The 27126-nt window shown below is 36.4% G+C and overlaps 1 protein-coding gene and 1 pseudogene across 2 annotated transcripts; one reads left to right on the top strand and one right to left on the bottom strand.

The window, feature by feature from the left end:
- Positions 1–857: 857 nt before the first annotated feature.
- LOC145771777 (uncharacterized) lies at positions 858–9927 on the top strand (annotated as a pseudogene). Its single transcript, XR_014289255.1, has 8 exons — positions 858–951; positions 3342–3532; positions 4125–4312; positions 4722–4902; positions 5193–5244; positions 7453–7689; positions 8427–8557; positions 8707–9927. The product of XR_014289255.1 is annotated as an uncharacterized LOC145771777 (transcript).
- A 2506-nt stretch (positions 9928–12433) lies between these two features.
- Positions 12434–15331, bottom strand: LOC145772809 (uncharacterized). Its single transcript, XM_082584690.1, has 5 exons — positions 15219–15331; positions 14831–15024; positions 14529–14654; positions 14057–14188; positions 12434–13346 (listed from the first exon to the last, which is right to left on the bottom strand). The coding sequence occupies exons 1-4, from the start codon at positions 15280–15282 to the stop codon at positions 14102–14104; spliced, it is 471 nt and encodes a 156-aa protein (XP_082440816.1). The 5' UTR covers positions 15283–15331; the 3' UTR covers positions 12434–13346; positions 14057–14101.
- Positions 15332–27126: the final 11795 nt, after the last annotated feature.

Here is a 27126-nt window from a genome sequence, read left to right as displayed (position 1 = left end):
TTTACAATTTTTATTCGGTTCTGTTGTTGTCCTACAGCTCATTCAATTGATCTACGAGGGTAACAGTTGGCTTTGTTGAACGTTCGGCCTTTCTTCGCCATCGCTTTTTGCTTGCTGCTAACCTTAAAATGAGGCAGTAGGAAAAAATGTATTGCACTGAAAGTGCTAAGTAGAGTATATGAATGACATGACATTGAAAAGTTTTATTTCAAAGACTATAAATTTTTTCATCTTAATACCTGCTTAAATTTGTTTGGTGCTTGTATAATTTTTTTTTTTATCTGGGCCGATACAATGCTGGAAAACAATTTTTTAATAGCTTTTTTTGAAGGAGCAATTAAGGGTGAACTGCGTTTAAAGTTTGAAAATAAGTTTAAAAAATGCCTAGAGGAAGTACTTTTAAACCAGTAATTTAATGGATCTTCCACTGATTAAATTTCTTCAAATTTATATTGTGTTCAATCCACGGGTGAAAGGTCATTTAAGTTTAATGAATCCATGTGTCGTCAGAGATGTTTAGTAATTTGGCGATGGTTCAATAATGTGATATAAGCTCTGACGTCAATTATCCTGTTGATGTCTATGACTTTCTTCCTTCGTGAATGCATCTGCACGGCAATGTTAAGTTTTGGTTTTAAATTGAAAATTGTTATATAACCTTGAAGAATATTTCGCTAAATATACAGTACTGGACAATTTATTAGGGATTTCATTTTTTTTGGACAATCTTACAGCTATTTTTTTTTTTATAACTGAGAGCACTACAATAAATGTCATGGTGGTTCAAAGCAAAGAAGCTGCAAATCTCCAACATCGGTATTCAACATCACGTAATAATGCCGAATTGTGACCTTATAATGGCGCAAGTCTCTACTACAATGCCAGCAGTTCAGTTGAGCCTTAGTGACGTCCATTATGACGACACATGTGGCACTGTTGAATACCGATTGTGTAGAATGACAGCTTCTTTGCTTTGGGCCACCAGTACAATTATTTCCGAGCTCTCAGTTATCGGAAAAATAAAAAAAATTGAGATTTGCTGTAAAATTGTCCAAAAAAAGATCCATAATAAATTGTCCAGTACTGTATTTAGCTCACGATCCGTGAACAATTGATGAGTACAGATGATTAAAGACAGCTCCCAGTTTGTGGATCAGACCTTTTAGACATAATATTGCTGTGTGAACAATGCCAGTCTACTTACACAGTATCAAAGTAATTTTTTGTTGAATCGATGTAGCTTTTTCAATCTCTTCGGAAATCATTTCACTTTAAAAAAAAAAACGTCCCGTTGGAGGTTACTCAGGCACACATAAATTCAACGTTAAATTACATTGATGCTATTTAAGCAGCAAATCAAGCAAAATTTATACTTTTTGCATGAATTCAATGTCAGCAAATGTTGACTCCATTGAAGAAGGTGGATTCACCGATTTTGATGGCCGAGTGCTGACACAAGTCGTAAAATATTCCACATGAAAAACAACAACACGCTTTATTGCAGGCAGGGGGCGTCTGTACAGTTCAGGAAGTTGCATAATCAATAACAATTATAGAACTTTGTTTATTTAAGTAACTTAACAATTGTTTGCTGCTAGCGTTGATGTATAGGCTTAATTCTGTGGAATAACTCGTATTTGTAGACGTTGATTCAATGAAAAAAATACGTCTATTGCTATCTATGTAGGTGTATTGGCATTTGTGTAGTAACAACACAAAGAGCGCTTGAGATGTTTTATTCATCATCTTCAGTAATTTGGTTATTATTTGAAGACATGGAGTTCACCCAATTAAATATGGAAACTTTTCGTAGACAAGAGGTCGCCACATATCACGCGGTCACTTTTGGTTTGTCTTTTTTCAGAGAAGCTTTTCCTACATGTAAACTCTTGCCATCAATATATTAACATAATTCCAACTATCAATCAAACTTGTCCTTTTTGGTTGGTTTTTGACCTTTGGCCCTTTCATTCACCCTTGTAGTAAGATGTTTAGCGCAAAAAGAGAACTGTTTTGATTGCTGATGGTTATACTTTGTGCGAAACAAGTAAGCAAGCAGTCGCTTTACTAAACATTCACCTTCAAGTGATGACGTTCATTGCAATTCAATGTTTATCAATGTTTCAGTGAAGTAGGTAACATTGGTGGGAAAGGATTTCATACAATTTTAAAAAATCTAGTTTAACTGGTTATAAACAAACATTTGTAACAATTCTCCTGGGTATAAAACGTTTAAAGTGGTCCGATATGTACAAATTAAGGTTGCCTACCTCTTTCACTATTTCTTTTACTCTTGCAAATAAATCTAATTGCACTGCGAGCCTGACATACATCGGCATGCCAACTAGACCTTTAGGACAGGGGAACACTTTGATTGAATTCGTGTGCATAGAAGGGCGATTGAAGATTACATTTGTGTATGTGTACACTGTACAGTGTACAGCAGGGGTTCCCAACCTTTTTTACATCGTGGCCCCTTTGAAAATTTTGAAAAATCAATGGCCCCCTATTTTTTCAACTTTTTTGAAAAAATTAAAAAAATGTCATTTCAATTAAAAAACTTGTTTATACAGTAACCGGTAATTAGAACAATAAAATGATATAAATACAACACAAAGACTATTTCATAAAGATTTGGGTAAAATGTACTAGTATTTTTATTAAATTTTAATTTATTTCTTTTGTTATATAGTGGTGGAGTGGACTTAGAGATAATAAATTAAAAAAAATTATTATTTTTTAAAAATTTTCATGGCCCCTTTGAAAAAGGCTCATGGCCCACTAGGGAGCCATGGCCCCCAGGTTGGGAACCCCTGGTGTACAGCGTACCGCTGTATCGGTTGAATGGATTAATTTAGAATTCTATCCAAAAGTAGATCTACGATTCAAACAAAGATAATAATATTATGGTGTTATTTATTGTCGCTCCACAACTGCTTAGGTCTTTTAGCGACTGGGCTACGACCTGATTTGTCACATTTTGCAAAGATTTCCAGATTTTGCTATCTTTGAGCGAATGTTTAAATAAATTTTTCTAAAAATTATATTTTTACACTTTCTTTACTATTTTTCCCACATGACACAATAAGTTTTAACATCCTCAGATGTTGAAAAACACAGACAATTTGATTTCGAAGGTTAATTTTTCAATAGGCTAACAGCTTGATTGAGCGTTTTTCAACTTACCTTTACTCATTTGCTACTGCTTCCCCAAAGCAACAAAGAGCTTTTATATCATTAGGACAGCAAAAAGTAAAGAAATCTCAGAAAATGTCAGTCAAACACTAGTAGTAGCTGTAATCAAAATCTGCAAAATGTGACAAATCAGATCGCATCTCAAGGTGGCCATGAAGGCGCATCTCAAGCATCTCAAAGCGCATCTCAAGGTGGCCATGAAACTACCCTGGAATCGATCTCAGACCCACCAGTATTAGAACCGAAGGCGACAACCACTTCGCCACTGAGCTGGTTTCAAACAAAAATGCTTGAAGTTCTACATATCAAGCGCTATAATCCTGATCCTATGTTTCGAGTTTGTCAGTTGCTCTTTCACACTACGCTTGAATTGTTCCTCTACGAGTTGTGTAGATTCAACGTTATTCTTGTATCTCCTATTAAATTGGATGATTAGCCCACAGATATCTGATTTTTAACTGCCATTTTTCTTAAGATGTGGTTAAATTATCCTGACAAGGCCCCCAAGTTATGTTGCAAATGCTCGATACACTTCTTACATACATATTGATTTACATGAAATATAGTTATTACTTACTAAAACCTTTACAGCCTGTTTCACCTTAAAAGGGGGATCATCAGAAGGTCCTTATTCAAACAGGGTATTCAAATAAATAGGGTTAATACAGTTAGGTTACTTAGGTTTATAGACTTACAGCATCCCATCTTTTCACTTTCTAATAGCTTTTAATCCAAACAAGTTACGAGGTTGCTGCTTAAAGTTAAAATAAAATATTGAAAAATTATTAGACATGTTTTAACATTTTTTGACAGATACATTTCTGGTTTGATGTCATAATATTTTTATTTTTTAGATAATTGTCTAAGTGCGGTTACACCCCAATCCTACTGGAGAAATTAATAAGTTCAGCTTTCTTCAATATTTTTAGGTTGTCTGCAACAGTGTGGTCATCTTAGCAACATATCGTAGCCGGCAGAAATTACGTCACAACTACGTATACGCTTACGTGATCAGTGTGCTCATGGGAAACGTAATGTTTGGAGCAATGTCACTATACAATATTTTGAATTATGCCTGTACCTTCGAGAGGGCTTGGCAAAGTACCAACCAATTCAAGTGAGGGCAATTCCGTAAAGCGCATTGTTGTTGTTTGTTTTTTCATGTGTTTTATTACGTCATAAACAACGTGTATCAAGCAGTTGAGCTTCATGACGGATTGGAGAGTTCATCTGGCTGGCAATTAAAAGAAGTTTGGTTGGTTGCCCACCTAAAGCACGTGGCTGCCTTGTAGCTAAATACTTTATATAAGATTCTTGAAAATAAACAAAGAAAAACACTTGATCTAGCATGCATTTGATCAGAAGATACAAACCTGAATCAATAAAAACCTAATATGTCATAGGCCTACAGAGTTCACAGTCAGTAGTGTTAACAGGATAAGAGGGAGAACGTTTCGACAAAAAAACTGTTTCTATCCTTCGTGTTAAATTTTGATTTCAACTCAGATGTTGTTATCGTGTTTCAGCGTTGATCCCAGCAATCCATCCCACGTGTCTTTACAGAAGTGGTGGTCTTTTTGCCGCGCATTCAGTGTTGGTTTATTTCTTGCTAGCAACGCAAATGTATCTGCTCTCATCTACGGAATAAGTGACAGCTGTTACTTCATAGGGAGAGTCGTAGCTTTCGGCACGACAAATAATGACAAGGTAAGTTATTGCAACCTTAGACGTGTATAATTGCAACTTTTAACTTTATATTAACGTTAAAGTGTTCCGTGATGGTTCTGCCGGGGTTTCCGGTATTTTGTGGAAATTGATTTCTTGCTTCAGTACAGTATATTGATACGCCATTCTAAATTGTTAAGTCACCATGACGTATTCACACCCCAAATAGGCCAGTTAATGAAAGAACAAGTTATTTCTGACTGTACCTTTCGCAATAACTACGAAAGATTTGGTTTTCTTACAAGAAATTTTTGATTTCTAAATTTTGTTAGTTGAACTTTCGTGACAAACGCGAAAGACACCGAGTTTCGCCCATGAAGCTGGGTTCGTCAGTATCGCACAACTAACTCTACCACCGACTATCAGCTTGCGAGTAGCCTACCAGTGAGTGCTCAGCCTTGCGCTGATAGCCAGGAAGAATGCCCCTTCTTCACAATTTTCTGCCATATTGACCAACTACCGCTCGAAGGGAGCCGATTGGATTCAGAAAAGAATGATAGACAAGATCCTTTTCTTCTTTCATGTCAAATAGATTTGAACCTCAAGATCAAGCGGCGCTGGTTCGGCTCTCGGTGTATGCGCTTGAGCAACGCATTTCAGGATCTGCTTTCCATTTAGCGGCACCTGGTGGATGGAATATCTCACAAACAACAACACTTTAGCAATTGGAAAGCTTCACTCTGTCAACCTCGGTAACCGGGCCTGCGTCAGTGGTTCGAAGCCTCTGCAAGTATGCGAAACTTTCAGGAATAACGTATCAAAGGCTTTGTCAGTCCGAGGATAAAGATTCAAAACCAAACCAAGACAAAGTAGGCTATAAAACTATAAATTAAAATGTTTTCTTCTCTAGGACGACTCCATTCGAAAGAGACGTAACAAAGCATTCATTATCATCGGCGCTATTTGGTCAATACCGGTCATTCTCGGCTTGATTGGATTGTTTTGGAATTGTTTGGAAAACTGTCTTTGCTTTTATGCTGACTATGGAGATAGTTTCAGTTTTTGTCAAACAGGCAGGTCATGTGGTCTTTGATTGCATAGAATGCTTGCATCAACATAGAGTTAACCAACTCTTTATTAAACATATAATAATACAAAGTAAGTAACAAATTGTGACCAGTCGAACTGTCCCAAATGACTTCATAAAACAGATTCTCATACTGTACCTAGCAGTGGCGTGCGCAAGGAGGGGGCATTGGGTCATGCGCTCTCTACGAAATTTTCTTAGATTATTTTATTTAATTTTAAACTTAACAATTTTGTTAATGTAATTAAATGAGTTTTGCTTTTAGCAGCATGATCGTTGCTTACTTCACAATGTAGATATTAACTACCTGTTTTAGCCTGATGCTGCGAATTCGCTGTGATAATAGCGAATAACACTAGCTTTCGGAACACAGCTCCCTAGTCATGTGCTATAACGAGTCTAGCACATGACTAGGGAACAGTGTTTCGAAAGCTAGTGAAATCCGTTATTACCGCAGCGAACTCGTAGCATCAGGCTAAAAAAAGGTAAAGGTGAGTCCCATACTTGAATCCAAACATCGGGGGATAAGAAGATAAGGTTTTCATTATAGCCTACTAAGCCTTCGGCACTAACGAGAGTAGGGCGGCCAGTTCCTTTCTCTCGGCCGCCTTTACTTCAGCAACTACGCCCACCCAATTTATTACACCCTGGGTAGAGGTGAGCGGTGTTTTGTCATCAACCAGCATAAGCGCGGGGAGTCGAACCAAGATTGCATGATTGGAAAGCGAGCGCCTTAACCGCTACGCCATCGCACCGCATACTAGGCTAAAACAGGTCGTTAAAATCTACATTGTGAAGTAATTTTGTTAATCTTTGGATAACAGCAGTCATGGCCACCTGGAGATGCGGCCTGATTTGTCACATTTTGCAGATTTTGATTACAGCTACTGCTAGTGCTTGACTGACATTTTTTGAGATGTTTTTACTTTTTGCGGTTTCCTAATGACATAAAACTTTATTGTTGCCTTGGGGAAGCAGTAGCAAATGAGAAAAAGTAAGTTGAAAAACGCAAAATCAGACTGTGATAGAAAATTGACAGTCTGACTAAAATCTTCGAAATCAAATTTTCTTTGTTTTTGAACATGTGAGAATGTTAAAACCTATTGTATCATCTAGGAAAAAGAATAAAGAAAGCGTAAAAATCTAATTTTTAGAAAAATTTATTTAAACGTACGCCCAAAGTTAGAAAAACCTGGAAATTTCTGCAAAATGTGACTAATCAGGCCGTATCTTTAGGTGGCCATGCAGCAGTCAAAAAAGTATAAATCTCCCTAAATCAGCAAGAATCATGATCCAGTATCCAACTTATTTATGCAAAGCTTGTGGAAGTTTATTGATTCGTGCCAGGGCTACCAGGTTTTTTATGCTGTTTCGTATTTTGTCAATGAGATAGTCATATAAAAGTAACTATTTCAAAATTACCTGACATAACTTTTCACACAACAGAAAAAAGACATTTAAATACAGCATTAGGTCAATTAAATGTATGACTATTTTATTGTTAGACGTCTATCGGTCGTGCTCGCGGATCTGACAGCCTCTCACAAACAGCTTCTTAGGTGGAGTTACTTTCACGTGGTGCATTGAGGTCATTGGCATCGTCATAATGTTGATTTTTGTCATAAAGAGATCACTCAACGTCACAACATCGGCCTCTCGCATCATTGTTGCGTCATCGCATTATGAAGTCTCAACAAACAACGGATGGGCTACTCCCTCTTTTGGCTCTAATACGCCATCTGGTGAGTGAACTTTTTTAATTCCAAAAGATATGTGACTTCGTAAGCATATATGTACCATGTAGGCTACCATGGAACAATGTGCGATATACATTGTACATCGTTCACTGTTTGTCACATCACAAAGAACCGAATAAGTAAACAAGCCCATTCAAAAGCTCCACATGTGCTAGTATAAGTGCATGGTCATTGGTCAGAGAAGAGTTTCTTTATCTCTTTAATTGAAAATTTTTTGGGGTTTTTTACTTCTTTTCATTTAAAGGGTCAAAAATAAAAATAATTCTTAAGGTAGAATTGTAGACAATGACTGCTGCTGCAGTAGTTTCATCTTTAGGAGTGATAATTTAGGAAATAAACTGGAAATCCTTTGATTTTATCAGACTTTAATTCAACCTCCGATTCAGCGGCGGATGCAAGCGGGGGCGATCCCCCTCTTAAAACACAGAAAATAAACTTTATTCACGGTGTATTTGCAAGGTTAGATTGATGTAGACTTACACGTGGTTGTGTTTTGTTAAATCGCCCTCGCTGGATCCGGAGTTAGTATCGGAATACTCTCTATCATTATCTCAGTCCTTATTAAAAATTCAGTATTTCTTGAATAAGAAACTGCCGGTAGGACATCAATTTCAAACTTTTGAAGTCATCTAGTTGTGACGATGCTGTAGTTATGTTTTATATACTCATCAAAACAAGAAACTAGTGCATATATGTTTTATGACATCTGTATTACTTGGCAGTAGGAGACGAAGGAAAAAAAAAGGATGTAGGTTCGGAAAAAATATCTACTCAAAAATTGCAAAGCAGAATCAACAATTCGTTCTTTGTGACTTCATCAAACACACAAACAACAACAAAGGCTGCAAACAAAGTGGGTCCACGTGTGTGCTGCATGCGTTTTTTTTTTGCATGTGTGAGTGTAGCCTATGAGGATTCGAAAGTTACTGATGGCCACGTAATGAAATGATAATTACAGCGATGACCTTAATATATTTTTAATTTATTTTTACTTGTTTTCAGACGCAGCTTCGCGGCGCTTGCTCGAATCCAACAGTTCAGCTGCTGCTGGTCGTCGCGCTATTTTTTGTGTCCACGAGTCTGCCTTCGATGGCTGTCATACTTATTGACATGTTTAGTGTCAAATACGTGCTGATGCGGCACGCGGTGCCCGCGGTCATTGTGATCAGCATGCTGTACGGAGTGTTTTTGCCTTTCATACTGGTTTACTACATGGCCAGATTACGAGTTGCTGTCCAAACTCTGTTCCTTTCTATCAAATGCTGCACAAAAACAACAACAAAAATATCGAGCGGCAGTGAAAATCTTCAAAGTCGTTCTGGATCACAATGATGATACTATGCTCATCAAAATGATAACTTTTCTGAAAACACACATTAGTACCAGGAAAAGGATTTCATTCTAAAAGAGACAAGGATTATTTTGCAAGAAACTTCAATCCAAAGAAAATCAAAGCGGGCAAAAATGTTAAAATGTTTACGTTAAAACAAAACATTTCTATTTCAAACGCATTTCGTGACCGGCCCTGCGTCAGTGTTTTGTCAGTCCGAGGATAAAGGTTCAAAACCAACCAACTTTCAAGTTCACAGAGTTCACTTAAGCTTGAAACTACTCTAAAGGAGCGTCAAACCGGTGTCCTTTCAAGCGTCTCACAGAAGTTCTCACCACTCGGCCATGCAACTGACCTCATCCTCATTTGGGATTGGAACGAGCGACCTTTTGTTTTGGAAGCCAAGCAAGTTACTCTTGTGCTAACCCAATGCGATAGAAAAAAACTAAAGTACAGTGTGCAAAGAGCGAGCCAGCCATGGGATTGAACCCGAGACGTTTGATTGACATGAACTTAGCAGCATTGACAAGGGGGTCCTATAGGTACTTTTAAACCCGGAATCGGGGTGATTTTAGGCCCACGGACCTTATTGGTACCGGCCCAGTTTGTCCTTTCAACGGCCCTATATGAGCCAACATGGAAATCAAACTGAAAACTTTTAAGACGCCCAAGCGAGCGATTTTCCCGCAAGGTGTGAGGAAAGTACATAGCCTACACCGGATACACGTTCAAGGACTGTTCATGCTGGACACAAGGTATCGAGCCATGAACATTATTATTGGAAGCCAAATACTCTTTCAGCATCGCTGATGCAGTTTGTAGGCAAAATTGATACATTTGCCTACCGCTTTAAATTGATCTTTTGTTCTTTCATCAAGTCATCTCTTTATTCATTAAAGTCATGACCTGGAAGTATGTTTATTGTTTTTTGCGTCTAACTAAATCTTATCAGACAAATGAGGAAAAGAGAGAGAAATGTTTTGCTTATTGCCGATCTTCATCAGCCATTACAGATCGAAATTCGATCTGACGTTGATCTGGACCAGTTTGAAATAGTTGTCTGGAAACCAACTAGCGGCAGTTTGGTTGAAGGAATCTTGATTCTCGGACTGAGAAAGCTTCTTTGAGAGCTTAATCCTGGCAGTTATGCATACCTACTTGTAGAGGCTTTAAACCAGGGTTGCTTTATCTTGAGATGTCAAATTCGGGTGCTTAACTAACTGAGCTATCGAGGCAGACAAGTCTGATCTTCAGTGCGTTTGATATAAAATCTCAAAGCAGGAGTAGAGTTACATGATGACGTTTTAGATCACGTGGTTCAGAGCGGACGTGGCTTCAAACCGGCAACTCAGACCCAACCAGCAAATGAGTCTTTTTTTGCTGATTATTTACAGACGTTAAATCAATGTAACAGATCTCATTTGCTGAATGGAGATTTTGAATAGCCACATCAGTTACATGCACAACAAAAGTCTAACTCTCTGAAATGGCTTAAAAGTTGAACCATGGGCACACGAAGCCCAGCAAAGTAATCAAATTTAACATATTTAAGTTGATTACAATAATATTTACACAAGTCAAAAAATAAAACTATATAGAAATAAATTACGAACGTTTTCGACATCACAAGATGTCCTCTTCAGGAATAACCTACAGTGTTTTTACATCTAAACAAAATACAATGGTTAAATATTAAATTTATCAACAGGAAAAAAGAAAAACTGCACAGTGCTTCTGACTAGCTCAACAATAAACACGAGAGTCTCAAAGGTCACTGCAAATGGCGTCAAACAGATTACATGATGTGATATGTACGATAGGCAAGGTGCGGAACTTTCTAAAATTAGTTTTTCGCATCTTGCCTATCTGTACATATTACATCATGTTATGTGATCTGTTTGACGCCACTTGCAGTGACCTTTGAGATTCTTGTGTTTTTATTGTTGAGTGTTCAGCTAGTCAGAAGCACTGTGCACTTCTTTCTTTTTTGATAAATCAAGCTTTGATAGAAAGTTTGCTTTGTTGAACCATAAACAGACAAAACAAAGTAACCTTAGCGGGTTTAACATAACGTATTACACACAAAAAATATAACATAATAACTCAAACGTTTTCGACACGTACATGTGTCCTCATCAGGAATTACTTAAATCTGCAATATACATAAAATGCAAATTGTAAGATAAGTTTGACTTTGCACTGTAACTGTAACGACACTTCGGACAGAAAAGCACAAACTGAACAAGTGATACAAGAATGATTACGAGTAAATTATACGGTGGGAAACAGATCACATGATGTGTAAACTATTAGCATGTGACAAACAATTAGAACACACACAAAAGGAACGATGAGCCAGAGGCGAATAACTGCCGGTTGAGAGACGGACTGTTACGTTTGATTCTAAGGCTTCCGTAGAGATAATTTTAAATTGATCGATCGAGACATTCTCAGTAGGCTACACGTTTCACTAGAGGCGATGTGCTATTTTATTGCACTTTTGGTTGTTAAGTTTGGGTTTAAGTGCTCCCCGGCCCTTGTCAACAAATGTCTGGTTGACATACCAATATATGTAAGAATCAAACGTAATAGTCCGTCTCTCAACCGGCAGTTATTCGCCTCTGGCTCATCGTTCCTTTTGTGTGTGTTCTAATTGTTTGTCACCATGCCTGTAGTTTTCACCTCATGTGATCTGTTTCCCACCGCATAATTTACTCGTAATCATTCTTGTTCATTCATTACACAATTGTGTATGTAGATCAGATCTGTAGTTTCAACTATGAAGAATATCAGTCAGGTGGTTACTTGAAAAGGGCTAACACAAGTATGGCGAAAACGTTTGTAAATTTTAGTTTATTTTCATGTTATTATGTTAAATGCCATCTGGTTGTTAAGTTTTATTTGTCTGCATTATGCTAAACTTGCTAAGGTTACTTTGTTTTGTTTGTTTTTGAGAATAAATTTAATATTTAATCATTGTATTTTGTTTAAATGTAAAATCACTGTATATTATTCCTGAAGAGGACATCTTGTGATGTAGAAAACGTTCGTAATTTGTTTCTATGTAGTTTTATTTTTTGACTTCTGTAAATTATTTTAACAAACTTAAATATATTAAATTTGATACGTTACCAGGCTTCGTATGCCGATGGCTCAACAAGACAAACTTTCTACCAAAGCTTTATTACAGCTTAAAGCCTTAAAGGTTGAACTCTCTGAAAGCTTCAATGTCGCACGACGAAGCAAACAGTTCTCAACTTGAAGGTTACTACCCAGCCAGCAAATCAGTCGTTTTTTACATTAATTCAACGTCTACAGATGTTGGATCAATGTAAAAAGCGATTGATTTGCTTTCAGGTATGCATTTGTAGAAAGAATAAACTTATCAAACTTCTTTTTTATTACAAAATTCAAATACGACGAAAAAGTAGCAATATAAGCACAGAATTAAACCAACAATAGAAAGAAACAAATCAAAACAGTTTGCTGCAATCTAAGCACGGTGTTAGCAAAATATAAAAGTAAAAGTAAAAAAGGTTAAAGAAAAAAATAAAGTTGATATAAAATGGTATAAAAAGCGTTAAAATCAGGTACAAAAATAGTTTGTCTCACGTTGGTTCCATCAATGTTCATAAGCCTATGTGGCTATACAAACAAATGTCGGAATCGGTCCATAAAATGAGAAATCATAACCTATCCACTGCGTCACCCGCTGTTACAATCACTTCATCAGTGGGAGCCCAGACAGTGCATATCCTTTTTTACACTGATTCAACATCTGCAGACGTTGTGTCTGTGTAGAGAAAGAATGATTTGGTATTTGTCAGATGCAGTTTTCTTGCCCTCATTATGTTTGTCTTCAAGCGCCTGCATTGATTCAATTCAATGACAACTTGTATACAACTGTACAGTGTACAACTGTACATGCATGTGTTTATGTAAATACAACTGTACATGGGTGTGTTTATGTGTGTACAACTGCCCGTGGGTGTGTTTATGTGTGTACAACTGCCCATGGGTGTGTTTATGTGTGTATATAAATGTGTACATGTGCGCATTCGTGTGTGAGTTTGTGAGCGTTCGTGTGTGTGGGCATTCGTGTGTGGGTTTGTGTGCGTTCGTGTGTGTGCGCATTTGTGTGTGGGTTTGTGTGTGTGCGCATTCGTGTGTGGGTTTGTGTGCGTTTGTGTATGTACATGTGTTAGGGGACAACAAAATGTTGAAAACCAGATCACAGGAATCAAAAACGAAATCCAAAACAACTTTCTCTTTTCCATTGAAAACTTGACACGTGCACTTGGACCAGATTTATCTGCAAAGAAAGAAACCAACAGTTACCACACCTGCTCTTATCTTGCTATTAAATAACATGAATAAAGTGTGCCTTTGTATGATGCAGTTGGTTTTCATTGCAAACTTACGTCACACAACGCCCGTGTTAGCTCAAATATGCGATTGCGTTGAAACCACGTGATCTACCACAAAGGCGTGGCTGAGGAAGTTATCATACTATTTGTTTTCTAAGCAAAGATATTTTCACAAAGTCTTCAGTATGAACCAACGGGATATTAAACTCAGGTCATGATAATTGGCCAACGACAAGTATCTGGTAGATTACCGTATCATTGTATCAAGTCTTTGGATAGAGTTAAATAGAAACCCTTAGTTACAATATTTAGTCAATCCCAGACAGTGGTCTTCAAAACTATGATACCAAAACTTATTGAAGCTAAACAAACCAACATAGCCTACACATTTTCTCTTTTTTCTACTTTTCTTCCTTTTTTATTTTTGTTAAATTCACATCTTTTCTAATAAAATGTAAAGACTAAAAACGTGCATATTTTACTGTAAACTTAATAATAGACTTGCATAAAATTAGAAAAGTAAAATAGAAACTGAAAATACATATTGAGATATAAGTGTTAATATTATATTAAATTCAACATTATATCTTCCACAATAATTTAAGCTATTAACCTATCTAAACGTATAGCCTATTTGATGTTTAGAAAAAAATACCTTCGTTAAATTATAAGCAAAGGACAATAGAAGACATTGCAGCATTCAAGGTCCGTTTCTTGTCACTTCCCCTAATCGAGATGAAGGGAAGGTTAGCTTAGTTAAGTCGAAATGGTAAATTCTGGAGCATATCTGCAACAAAAACAAAGTTTTTTAAGTAAACAATATAGTTGTTACATTTGGACAGTCCAGACAGGTCACGTGTTTCTTAGAAAAAGAATTAGCTTGCTGAAAAAAAAGTCTGTAAAACATTGAGTTAACCATTCGTTGATGCGCAGCGATAGGTTTGTAAACCAATAGGTTCGATTTTGTGTGTGTGTTGCTTTTATGATTCATTTTGTTGCCTGTTGCAACTCAGTCCACCATGCGTTATAATAAGTGCCTTTCAGTTTCCAACAAGTCTCAACGTTTTATCGCTTCTACTTTTTTTAGGCTTCTGTTACAAAAGCAAACACTCTGAATAGAAACGTACCATGACATCTAAACACAATTGGGGGTGAGAAAAACATTCTGTGGGGACTCCAGTGATTTGGCCACCCAGAAAATATTTAAGCAAAGTGGTTGACCGTTTTCTTCTCTGTGCATGTGTGGAGGATTCCTGGAGGAAAGGCAACAATCAATAACATTCACTGCTTACATTGGGTTAGAAAATGTTTTAGTAGTTTAAAAACAAAAGGGTAAACTTTTTTTAATTTTAGAGCCAAATTGTTGTCACCACTGCATGATTTTGTTGTTAAAATGCCAAAAACGTACTGTTTAATTTTTTAAACTTACCCTCTGCGCAACACATTCCATTACTACTTTAGGAAAACCATGACCCTCTAACATAGTTCGTGGTGAATTAAAATTGTGTTCTTGGTTTACAAATCTTGTCTGTTCATTCCCCGTATTGATGGCATATTGCCTGAATGCGTTTCCACCTCCTCCGTTCATAGAATATTCATACCCGTGGTACAAGCCGTGACAACCTGCATAAACAACACAAAACCTTTTCATAAGGAAATAATAATATTATCATCACCATCATGCTAAAGCATCATTGTTTGTTGTAGAACAAACTCTGTAATTTACATTAATTGATAGTAATACTAGTAACAATAAAAATAACAATAATCATAATAATAGTTAGCAATATATTAAACAATGCAGCACTCAGACTCACCTTCTGTTTGGCTTAACCAACCAAGGGAGAGAGTTGCGACAAAAGTCGTGATCATGGAAACCATTTTTAACTTTCACAAATTATAGAAAAATCTTTCAAAAAAAGTATTCTTCTGTGTCAGATAAAATATAACTATTAATACTACATAGTTTTACAAAAACAAACAAATGTATTATTAGTTTAAGTACGTATCAAAGGGCTGTATAGTGTATACGATAATAAATTCAACGCATTGCGAACGTCATCACAATTTGAGGTAGCTGAGATAGACGACTGTTTGTTTGAGATGGCTTTGGTGTCGTCAATATTTCAGTATTTTAGCTGCAAAATCTGTCCATCCTAAGTCTTAGCGACGATGGTTGCGATGATGGTTCAACCTCCTCGTGTGCAGTTGTTAACGAGCACTTTAAATGGAGTTTCTCTAGTAAGCGGTGTCTAGTAGAAAAAAAACTTTGACTACATTTGTTCACAACAACAGGACTTTTTATTGGTGTTATTAAAGAAAATTGTTAAAAGTAAATTTCAAGGATGTCTCTCAATTTAAGAAGATATATTTTCTTGATTCAGACTGAGTGTTGTCCTCAATAATGCATAGTTTGTAACTGACAACTCTAACAAAATAGCGAAGGGTTTTATACGAAAGTTGGTGCATTTATGATCACGACTAAAGATTTACCCAAAATACCTTTTGACGTCAGGATGTAAATACGTTCACTTATCTGTTTCTGTTTGTCTACACAGGTCGCCGCCTGAAAGGTTAACTCTGGCACGCGGGGAATTATCTTGAGCTAATGTCAATATTGCAGTATTGCCATATAAGGGAAATACACTAAATTGTGCCCATTGAAATCTTCATCTCAGCAAAGAAACTGATGACTAATAAATTTAATTGCAACTTTGAAATGAAATTATCGCTTAGCTTTAGAATCGCTTAAAAATCTATTTTTCAACAATTGCACATCGAGCAAAAACCAAAGCAGCGGTTCAAAAATTGTCGTGACAGAAATTTTGAACCATATGAGATGAATACGCAATTAATTTGTGATTCTATTGAGGTTGCTTTGTTTTAAAACTTATGTCCTCTAAGAATGGACATTCTTTTTTTTACACAAAAAGTTTATTTTGTGTCGTGTGAGCAAAAAAAAAGAAAGCAAATGTACTTTAAACCCTCTGACGTTACTCAGTTTTATATATTTGTGGTACAATAAAGTGAACTCTGCACCAAATCTTTATCGTTTCACATTTCAATGAATGAAAGCATCACTAAAAAAATCCATATGTTTATTACATCCCGTTTTTTCGCTGGCATAGACTACACGTGTAAAATGCTAGATTCTGCTGTTTATTTACTCAAACCACCCTGAAGTGACGATAAACTTTTCTCTCAATTTTGTTTTGTTGCTTGTCTATGACGCATCGTGCAGGCATTTTATAAATTGACAAAAAGAAATGAGTAATTGTTTTATCACAGACAGCAAAGTCTTTAAGTTGTGAGCAAACAATTAAAAGAGAAAATCAGACAACTTTAAAAGATCGAAGTTCAAAATCGTGAATTAAAGATCTTGAAAAAATTGATAAGCATTTCTGTGCATACCTTATTGGCCATTTTGTAAACAAAACACACCACGGGCGTTTCCACAAAAACATCAGCAAAACTTTCCCTAATTATGGGCGAATTAAGATGTTTTGATGGGCAAAAATCGCAATGCTGTGTTAATGAGTGATATATTTCCTTCTTGAAGCTTCATAAATCATGATTTGTCTGCGATCTGCGGTATTAGCGATTTAGTTGTCCCTTCCGTTAATATCGCAATAAGCCATTGTTATTACATCCATTCAAGCGTTACTAAAATGACAGCTTTGATGCTCAAGTCTAGTGGTGTACACAGGGGAGGTGATTGGGCCATGCCAAATTCCCCCCTCCTCTTCCAAAAATGTTGCTATAATTTGCAAAAGCTAAAAAATATTTAACTGTTACTCTCTGTCAAAAAATACCAAATTGAATCGAATGGCCCCCTCGTTATTAAACTCTGTGTACGCCACAGTTTTAAGTCCCTACATTGTCTGCGTCCTTTAGCCGTGACAGGACTTTTCAGAACAAGTTTCTTTTTACAACCCAATAAAATAGAAAGTTCGTCGAAGGAAAGTAAAAAATTATGATGAAATGTGAGATAGAAAATAGCAACTTCTCCATCCATATCGCTTCAAACCAACTGAAAACTAATGATGTGAGGCAATGTTACCTACATACGGATTTTGACATGCGTTAAAAATTGGAAGATGCCTTGTGAAATAATAGCAGCTCCAGGTAGTAAAGCTTTGTTTTAAGCTTAAAGGTTTCATCGAAGCAGTGAAGGCATTACACTTGAAATAGAAAAACTTTAAAAACTCGAAATCTATTGGGTTTCTGTAGCAATGACAGAAAGTTTCAAGAAGTCGCGCAATTTTTTTAGTATGGACGTCGGGCTCGGAATTTTTAGTTTAGGCCTACAAGATTTCACGCAAAAGCTTCATACCACCACCTAGCGGAAAATGATGATCAATAACTTGTTCAGCGACTTTTGAAAAATAATTGACAATTATGATTTTACAATTTGGGTAGAGAGGTAACCTTTTTAAACCATAAACAGACATAACCCAGCAACAACACTCCACTTACCATTATAAAAACAAAAAAACAAAAACAATAAGCTAACGTTTTCGGCTCGTCATATAGCCCTTTTCAAACCTATAAGAAAAATATTTTTAAAAGAAATACTAAAGAATAATACACTATCACAACTAAAATATGGACAAGTCTGAACATTTGAGAAACTTGCTTAACTAGCTCACACAAACTGATAACTGAAAATTACGCAACACAACGGGTCAAGCATTTGAGAGGTAAAAGTAATTAATTGTTCAGAAAAGGACTCAAGCAGATTATGCAAGATGGACAGAAGCACAACACGATATAGTGGCACAAATAAAGTAAAAATACGAGAAGCACAAGACGTGACAATTCAATCAAAAACTGTTAAAAGATAGGAAGCTCCACCAGCAAATAATTGGCTGTTAAGCCCTGATGTGAAAGATTTGATTTTATCAATGTCTCGTGAATTCGACAAAATTTCGCAGCAATAACGCCCTAACAACACATAAACTCAACAAGCAGCATTCAAGACAGCAGCCTCAAGCCAAACAAAAGAACCACATAAAACAACGACACACAGACTTCAACACCATTCGTCATAGCACATGACTGGGTAACTGTGTTCCGAAAACGAGTGCGATTCGCCATTATCACAGCAAACTCGCAGCATCAGGCTAAAAGAGGCCGTTAATACCTACTGTACATTGAGAAAATTATCTTAATAATCAGTTGATATTACATGGAACTTAACCCAAAATTGTGTTTGAACTGAATGTTATCCATAGGCTATTTACAAGTAGACCATTTAAATTTCTTTTTTCTTTCTTATTAAATACGTGAAATAGTGCAGCAATGATAGTCGCTGGTGTTTGCTTGTTCTGGTCGATTTTTCAAATTTTTTTTAGGTTCTAAACGTGCAATGTGCGCGTCTGCAATCGGCATTAGCTGATAAAGTAGATAGGCAAAAATAACTGGCGTATTTGCAATAGAGATTTTGTTGTCAGGGGTGTAGTTTAAATCTGACATAAAAATGCTACAATTGAGGTACTTGAAAGTTATTACAACTCAATTGAGATTTTAGACATATATGTTTGCCCATGCCCTTCAAAGTTAAACATTTTTTGAGCCTTCTACCAAACTAATTATTAAACTGCTCATCAGTTTATCTTCATGTGATTCTTTACATAGCCTACTTTTATTATGCTTTAAACGTCGTTGGACTTTAGGCTAAACGAAAAGTAAAATGGACACTCCAAAACTTACCATGGTATGGCATCATTTCTTCATCGTTCATCAGTGTATTGGTATACACAACCGAGCTAACTATTATGAAAACTGCAGTGAAGTAGCTAAAAAAAAAGTTTAGGAGGCAAGAGCAACTGTTGGGGGGGCAAACGTCATTCAATATGAATTGCAATGCCTTGTAATAGTAGTGGCATACAGTGCAATGACCATTTTTTGGCGTTCACATTTTTTAAAACACATGCTTGATTTGCACAAAGATTCTTTATTTCATATCACATCAGCTAGAGCTAAGCGCTCGACTCAAGATCAGCAGCGCTGGTTCGACTCTCGTGGTGTGCGCTTGAGCAACGCATTTCAAGACTGCTTTCCATTCAGCGGCATCTATTGGATGGATAATTCCCCGTCAACAACACTTCAACAACAAGCAGAAACTTCACTCTGCCAATCTCGATAACCGACCCTGCGTCAAAAGCCTCTATAAATATGCGAAACTGTCAAGAATAACCGATCAAAGGTTTTGTCAGTTTGTCAGCCAGTGGATAAAGATTCAAAACCAATCAACCACAAGAAAATCAACATTAAGTAATGTAATCTACAGGGGTGTAGCCAGCACAAAATTTCGGGGGGAGGGACAAATAAATATCATTGCACCTGTGAGTGAGCCCTGTAACAGGTCACTGAAACCGAAGTACACAGTGGAAGTTTTGGAATCCTCCCACCAAAAACAATTGAAAAAGATGCTTTAAAATTGCGCATTCTGAGAGTACTTTTAGCCTTAATCATTAATAAAACTTTGTCAAATGATGCTGTAACAAAGTGTAAATAGTCTATTTAAAATATCTAGAAGGGGGTAAATTTCCTCTTTTCCCTCCTGACTACGCCCCTGATAATCTACCAGCAACTCATTGAAAGTGATCAAACTCTGAATGATTTGAAACCTTCAGGAACATTGTTTTAAGATACATGTTTTAGCGATAACCATTTTTGTGAAAGTATTCGGCAAGGGAAAGTCAGTTATTCGTTGGAAGGGGGTCAATTAAGGATTATAATGATGATTGTGTGCCTGATGTGATAGACGTTGGCGATCATGTTCTTCCAAACTTCTCCGTCATTGAACATTCATATAAAATTGTTAGTTTTGACTGTTATGTTTGTGGTGCATTGATACAGGCAGTTTGGATATGTTAATCTCTGCTTCTTTTGAGCATTATTCATTTTGTCCACTTTGTCGTTATTGAAAACTTGTTAACATCAATACTCAATAACGCCATCAAGTGAAGCAGTTGACGTCAGGCTTTCAAACTAATACAAGTCCATAAAAGCGATTGAAATTGTCAAATCGATCAAATTAAATCTCCTTTTGTGAAGGAATTGAAGCGACGTACCATACTTTTGGAATTAAACTCTAATGATGTTCTGATTTTCCTCGAACGAGTTTCTCCATCGATCTTGTAGCCTTGTTCAGCAATCAAATTGCTACAACGAAGCGTATTTCCTTTTTCAACGATTGCCTTAACATTAACGCCCACAAAAATTGATTTTTAACAAGAAATATAAACCCAATGCTACAACATGTCAAACACATTACTTGTCAGCATCTAGCAAGTTCTCCAGCAATTAAATTGACAGAAATATTGCATGCTTGGTAATGTGTTGATGGTATATTTATTGCACTGTCACAACCAAAGAAGATCTTTCAACATAGATCAAACTTGATTTGATAGTCAGTGCTCATGAGAGCAAATGTGCAGTGTTCAATGTTAACATAGCCTAACCTGCTGGTGCAAATCAGAAAAATAAAAATAAAAAATAAGGGGAAAAATAAAAAGTATTTTCTTAAAAAATTGTATTATTTTTAGGAAAGAATACTGTTAGCTTCTCTGCAGCTGCAAAACCTTTGACAGCAAACTTTTCTGAGATGCAGAGAGGCAAAAAGCATTCATTGTTTTGTTTGCAAAAAATTGAAATTGTTTGTATTTGTAAATAAAGCTGCAACAAAAAGAAAATCGATTTGAAATTTTCAGTTAAGAAAGTAATATTGGTTCTGAAACATAAAATTTCCGTTTTTATTTGCGGCATGCCCTAGAGAAGATACCTGTGTTGCCACTGTGGCAGTGACTAGGCACCGACATAACCTGGCATGCATTGTTACGCTACAATCCCAAGACTGACTGCTGCAGGCTGGTTGACCAGGATTAATCAAAGCTTTAAACCTGGCTCTATGATCGGATGCTAGCTAAATGTAATTGTTTTAAAAGATAAAATAGTTTGAAAATAACTTTAATGGTTTGATTTTTATTATAGTCTAGTCTTTTTATACGCTTTTGTTCAAAAATATAATAAAAAAGACTTTTTGCTTGGTGTCAATATTTAAAAGTTCTGACTTCGCGCATGCTAAATTTCATAGATTAGATTTTCATACGTTCATAGATTGGATAACCCTTCAAAAAGATTTCGTTTCTGTAGCATAAAAAACTTTTCAAGGTAGCAGGTGACATTCAATCGGATTGATGTCGCTGTAGAAGCTCGCATCTAGCCGTCTATTAATTTTTGATAAACCTTTTCCCTCCGTAGCGTTGGAACGCGCGATTCCATTGTGTTCCTTGTTGAGGCAGGTTGAAGTAGAAGTTTTGCTTTCAGCTTTATTCATGAAGGTTGGATTTTTGGAGAATTAGATTGCGGAATAGGAAGTATAGTCCAATGAAACATCGTAAAATTAAGTGATTGATTTTTATAAATCAAGAAAGAGAGTATCCAGATCAATTGAACGAACCTTGTTTCATTCATGTTTCACACTGGCAGGGCTCAGTTTAAAATGATCCTTCTTAGTGTTTGTAAAGTCTTTTGTTTTTATATTTTCAGCAGATTCGTGAAGTTAGCTTTTACTTTTTTCAATATAAACAGACATAGCTGAGCAATATCCAGGGTCGTTACTACCACCGCCGAGTATGGCACGAAAATGAGTAGTCAACTTTAACAAAACCTACAAAAGGAAAAGGAGGCACAACCACAACAGTTTGAGACGTGCATACGATGTAGATTAAGGTTACGTAGATGAAAATAAATTAACACGGCCACCAAACCTAACAGTTAAAAGTTTGTGAATTGGTTGAAAAAACAGTCGGCTGCACATATCTAAAGCAACTGGAGGAGTGCCAGTTGATGATGAAAGTATCATTTCTTGCAACATACACTTTTTTATTTCGTATTTGGCACCTGCGTAGCTAGAACCACTCAGTGACAGTGAATAGACTTTGTTGGTTACAATTTTATTAACTATTATTTTTTTGTTTTTTGTATTTTACTTTTAGCACAGGTAATTATTGGTAGGTATAGGCTACTCTTGGTAAGTCTTATGCAAGACATCAAAAGTAATGTCACCACATGATGATAATCAACAACATGGAGTTCTACATAGCTGTCAAAAGTGGCTGCAGGATACAAAGAAATTTCTACTGTACAGGTACCGAGTTTATCATGGTTTATATTCTTCAGTGCACAATCCAACTGATCCTTTACGCAGTTTAGCTTGACAGGACTTCAATTCAGTTCAGCAGGCAATAACCGTAAGAAGGGCCGTAAGCATTTCTCTCTGGAACAGGAAGCGTACTGTTCCTAATCGTGAGAAAAATCAAGAGGTGCCACTACGCAGTCGACGGCGTGCCTTTAAGTGTCTTGCCAAAGACCCAGCCACATGCTCTTGAGCGGTGTCGAACCGTGACTCTCACTACTCGACTATGCAGCCGACGGAGTTTAGATTTAAATTAAAATCCTAATCAACGTCTTATCAACGTCTAATCAACGTTTATTCTCATAAATATGGACATGTCGGTGCTACCACAGCGTGATTTCTATCGTCATATGTCAACCTGCCCTGACCAGTGTCCATATAAAAGTTTGATCAGCCTTTATGAAAGTAAGAAAATCTCCTATCGAAAGATTGTGGGTAGGCTACTATCCTAGCCGAGAACATGACGGAAGGCAAGACAGTAAATTATCTTTCTGAAGCTAATGCAAAAAAACCTATTAAGTCTTATTTTCCACGTAGCCTACTTTATCCAAATTTGCGAGAATTAGATATAAACGTTGATACTGGGTCACCGTTGATACTATATGATAAACCGGATTTTAATGGAACTTTTATGGGTTTTTTTTATTTTGCAAAATTTAATTACATAGCAGGTAACTTCTTGCTTATTGGCTTAATTTTAGCTTACAAATAATGGGAATATTATGTTGCATACGGTTTTTAAGGAAATCTATCAAATAAAACTTGCCCACAATTAATGCTTTATTATGACCAATACAAAACGTGTGGATAAATAACAAATATTGGGATCTAGGAAAGTCATTAAATCAAAATCAAGTCAAAATTTAGCAAAAAGATCAAAACAATTCTTTTTGGCCAACGTTTACAGGGCGGGGAAACCCAAATTAACTTTTTTCGAGTTTTTTGTTTCAGCGTGATGTCATTGTGTACAATATGCGTTTTAGCAAAAAAAAATCCAAATTTTGTTGCCCTCGTCTCGCTAGGGCCGCTTTTGTCTGATACCCGTTTTCGAGGTCTCGCGCACATCAAGCTGTGATGCTGTTCGCTGTGACGTCACAAGGTACATATAGTTGTGACCAAAAGTTTAAGACCAGACTTGATTTATGACGATTTTTGCATTACTTCAAAATACTGCATCAGATATAAGATGATGCATAAAGATGATGCAACTGAAACAATATTTGATGCAGTATTTTGAAGTAATGCAAAAATCGTCATAAATCAAGTCTGGTCTTAAACTTTTGGTCACAGCTATATGTACCTTGTGACGTCACAGCGAACAGCATCACAGCTTGATGCGCGCGAGACCTCGCAGACGGGTATCAAACAAAAGCGGCCCTGGCGAGACGAGGGCAACAAAGTTTGGATTTTTTTTTGCTAAAACATATGTTGTACACAATGACATCACGCTGAAACAAAAAACTCGCAAAGTTAATTTGGGTTTCCCCGCCCTTTAAAAAAATGAATTCGTGATAATTCGTGTTTAGGTCAAAATACAAGCATTTTATAATAAATCTTTATATTTTTATAATAATCCGACCGAAGATATCTTAACAAAGTAAACAGTGTTGTGTGAAATAAATTTTGAATAAAATATATATGTTAAAATAGTATATTTACTATTGCAGACGTAACAAAAGATTGCAATCGCTTAAAAATCATTAGTAAGAATATTTAAAAAAAAGTGAAAGTCAGCAAAGTTCTCACTAACTACGGAACCAGTTTTCAGAGCCAGCTTTGGGTTACATATTTGTGGCTAAAGAATCTTCGGTGATTGCATTGTGGCAAAGCTCTTTTATGAGTTGCATTATTTAAAAGAACTTTCTTTCATTGTCTTGAGTGCCTCAGAAGGTCGCCAATAAGTGTTTATGACGCGGGAATGGAGAAATAAGCCAGCTTAAAAACGTCAAAATCGTTTCGTTAATATAACGATGCTGACCGTTGAATTTAACATAAAAAGGCATATATGCTGAGACAGGTAGCAATGAAGAGGTAGCCGCCCACTACGTCATCCGTACGACATGAATAATTGATGCAGGTATATCTATTGGCACGTTGTAAAACTTAACAGTAACATAAAGAACAGTCATTGTCGATATCTTGTCTTCCATGTGAACAAATTTGCTGACACAGACAAGAAAAACGCTTTAACCTTGACATGGCCTACAGCTACACAGTCAAGGACGGATTCAGCAAGAAGCCTTCGTGGAAGCGATTTCAATACAACACAATGATGTGGAAGGTCCACATTAGTCAGACCTTGCAAATACACCGTGAATAAAGTTACGTTTCTGTTGTTTAGAGGGGGGGATGATCGCGCCAATCGCCGCCCCTTGAACCGCCAAGAAGGTGGTTGTAATGAAATGTAACCACAGGGGTAACTAAGGGATTTGAACCACGGGGGAGTCAAACACAGTTTCAAGGGCTTCAATTCAGTCGTACTGTACATATTTTTTTTTGCCCAGTTGTTCAATTTGTTCAATAAATATACATCTCTTTGGCATTTTAAAAACAAGACACAACTTTCAAGTTATTCTCGAACATCTTGTATTTTTATATTATTTAATTAAATTAACATTCAGATTATTTCAGCGAGCCGGGTTTCAAAAGTAAATTCTTGCACTTGAACTTGATGTACCCGTAAGCTTGTACAACAGATCAGTGGAAGATAGAAGGACGTACGCATATTTGGTTTGCAATTTGCATTATAACTTTTAAAGTCATATAACACACGATGATTAAATAGGGATATGAAAGCTAGTGTACAAAATTAACACGAGTTTCAACCTCGTTTATAAAGCAAGCACACAAAAAATGTACATCCTATGACCTATGCCATTGTTTGTAAGCTGGGATTTAACCATGAGGTAGAAAAACCAACTTGCTGATTGCAGTTGCGATAACAGGGGGAGGGGGCCAAGAGGTACTCTTGAACGGAAACACGAGATGATTTGGTAGCCAGTAGCATTTCCAAATAGTTTGGGAACTTAAAAACAAACACAGCATATTATTTGGATATAGTGTGTTTTCTAAGACGTGTCTTTATTTGGAGTCCGAGGATCTCGTTGGTACCGGGCCCAAATTATCCTCATAACGGTCCTGGCTAAGTACGTGTTATTATCATATTCAAGCCTATAGTTGAAGATTTATACTAGGAGGGTACAAAAGTAAGGAAGCCAATCTTTGTGTCCACCTTTAAGAATGTTATGAAGTGCTTTCAAAAAAATATCATGCAATAGCGTGTGGGGGTAAAATATAACAAAATTAATAAAATACAAACTAAATTGAATTGTCAGGCACAAAAACAAAGTTAAAACTTACTTAATCTAGAAGATATTTTGTTGAAAACGAAACTGCAGTAAGTTTTCGTAATGAAAAAAACATCCAGTGCTGAACATTCCCATAGAGCCCTAGCACCTTAACAATTATGAAGTTGTTTGTTTATTTGTTAATACACGCCTCAGTTAGCTTACACGTAACTGTAATGTGCAGAAAATTGATTTTTAACTATTTCATTTTACCAAACTAACAACCCTCACAAACGAACAATACAAGAATGTGTTGTGCAGTCGTTTGACATTTCTGCTAGGTTTTTAATTAGCATGAGGTTCGAAATAGTACACAGCTTGTCTAGATGGAATTAGTTGTTCTTCACTCCAGGCAAGTTTTTCATCAATATTGTGTCGTCATTATTGTCAACCTGTATGACATAAATCGCATTGATTGCTGAAGCATAAAACAAACTCTTAGAGAAAAAAGGAATCAAGTATCAACAAGATCTGACTTGACAAGCATAACGTAGTTGACGTAACAAAGTTCATTTCAAAGAGCAAACTACATAATTATGAAAGTCCCCAATGTACTGCATACTATAGAGACCAAGAAAAATATTTATTCTTCCCTTCAATCAATGAGGCTTGTGGATCATATCAATTTCCTCTGCAGCAATGGTATCAAAAACACTCATGTATAAAATGAAAGAAAGTTCACAAGCGAACTGTTGTTTTTTATACACAAACAATCAATTTTTGTGACATCACAACCTTGAGTATACATACACAATGTCATGCAGAAGTCGGAAACCATAAAGTCAAAACTTTCTTGGGTTGCTATTTAAATATTCAAAGAAAGAGTACGATGAAAATAAAAACTGTACAGGAACTTTTTGCGGATATTATAGTCATCTTTGTATGAATAATACATTGGTTCATCTAATGAGCTGAACATTGTGATTCTTAGGTAAGATATTCTCACATCACCTCTGCATGAATCAATTTCAAAATTTAGAATTCGAAATAAAGTTAACTCCCAATAATCGGACGAGCCGCCGCTGGGACCAAGAAAACTTGGTTTAGAGCAACTGGTGGTTCTATTAAAAGGGGAAAGTTGTATAGAAAATGGAATTTGGAACCAATGATAAACGGCCAGATTAAGCACGTGTTCCAATACAATGCCGTTTATTGTGTTTCTATATCTAAATG

This window comes from Aplidium turbinatum, chromosome 6 (assembly GCF_918807975.1).
Source record: "Aplidium turbinatum chromosome 6, kaAplTurb1.1, whole genome shotgun sequence".
Taxonomy (NCBI): Eukaryota; Metazoa; Chordata; class Ascidiacea; order Aplousobranchia; family Polyclinidae; genus Aplidium; species Aplidium turbinatum.
This window is presented reverse-complemented; position numbering and strand designations above follow the sequence as displayed.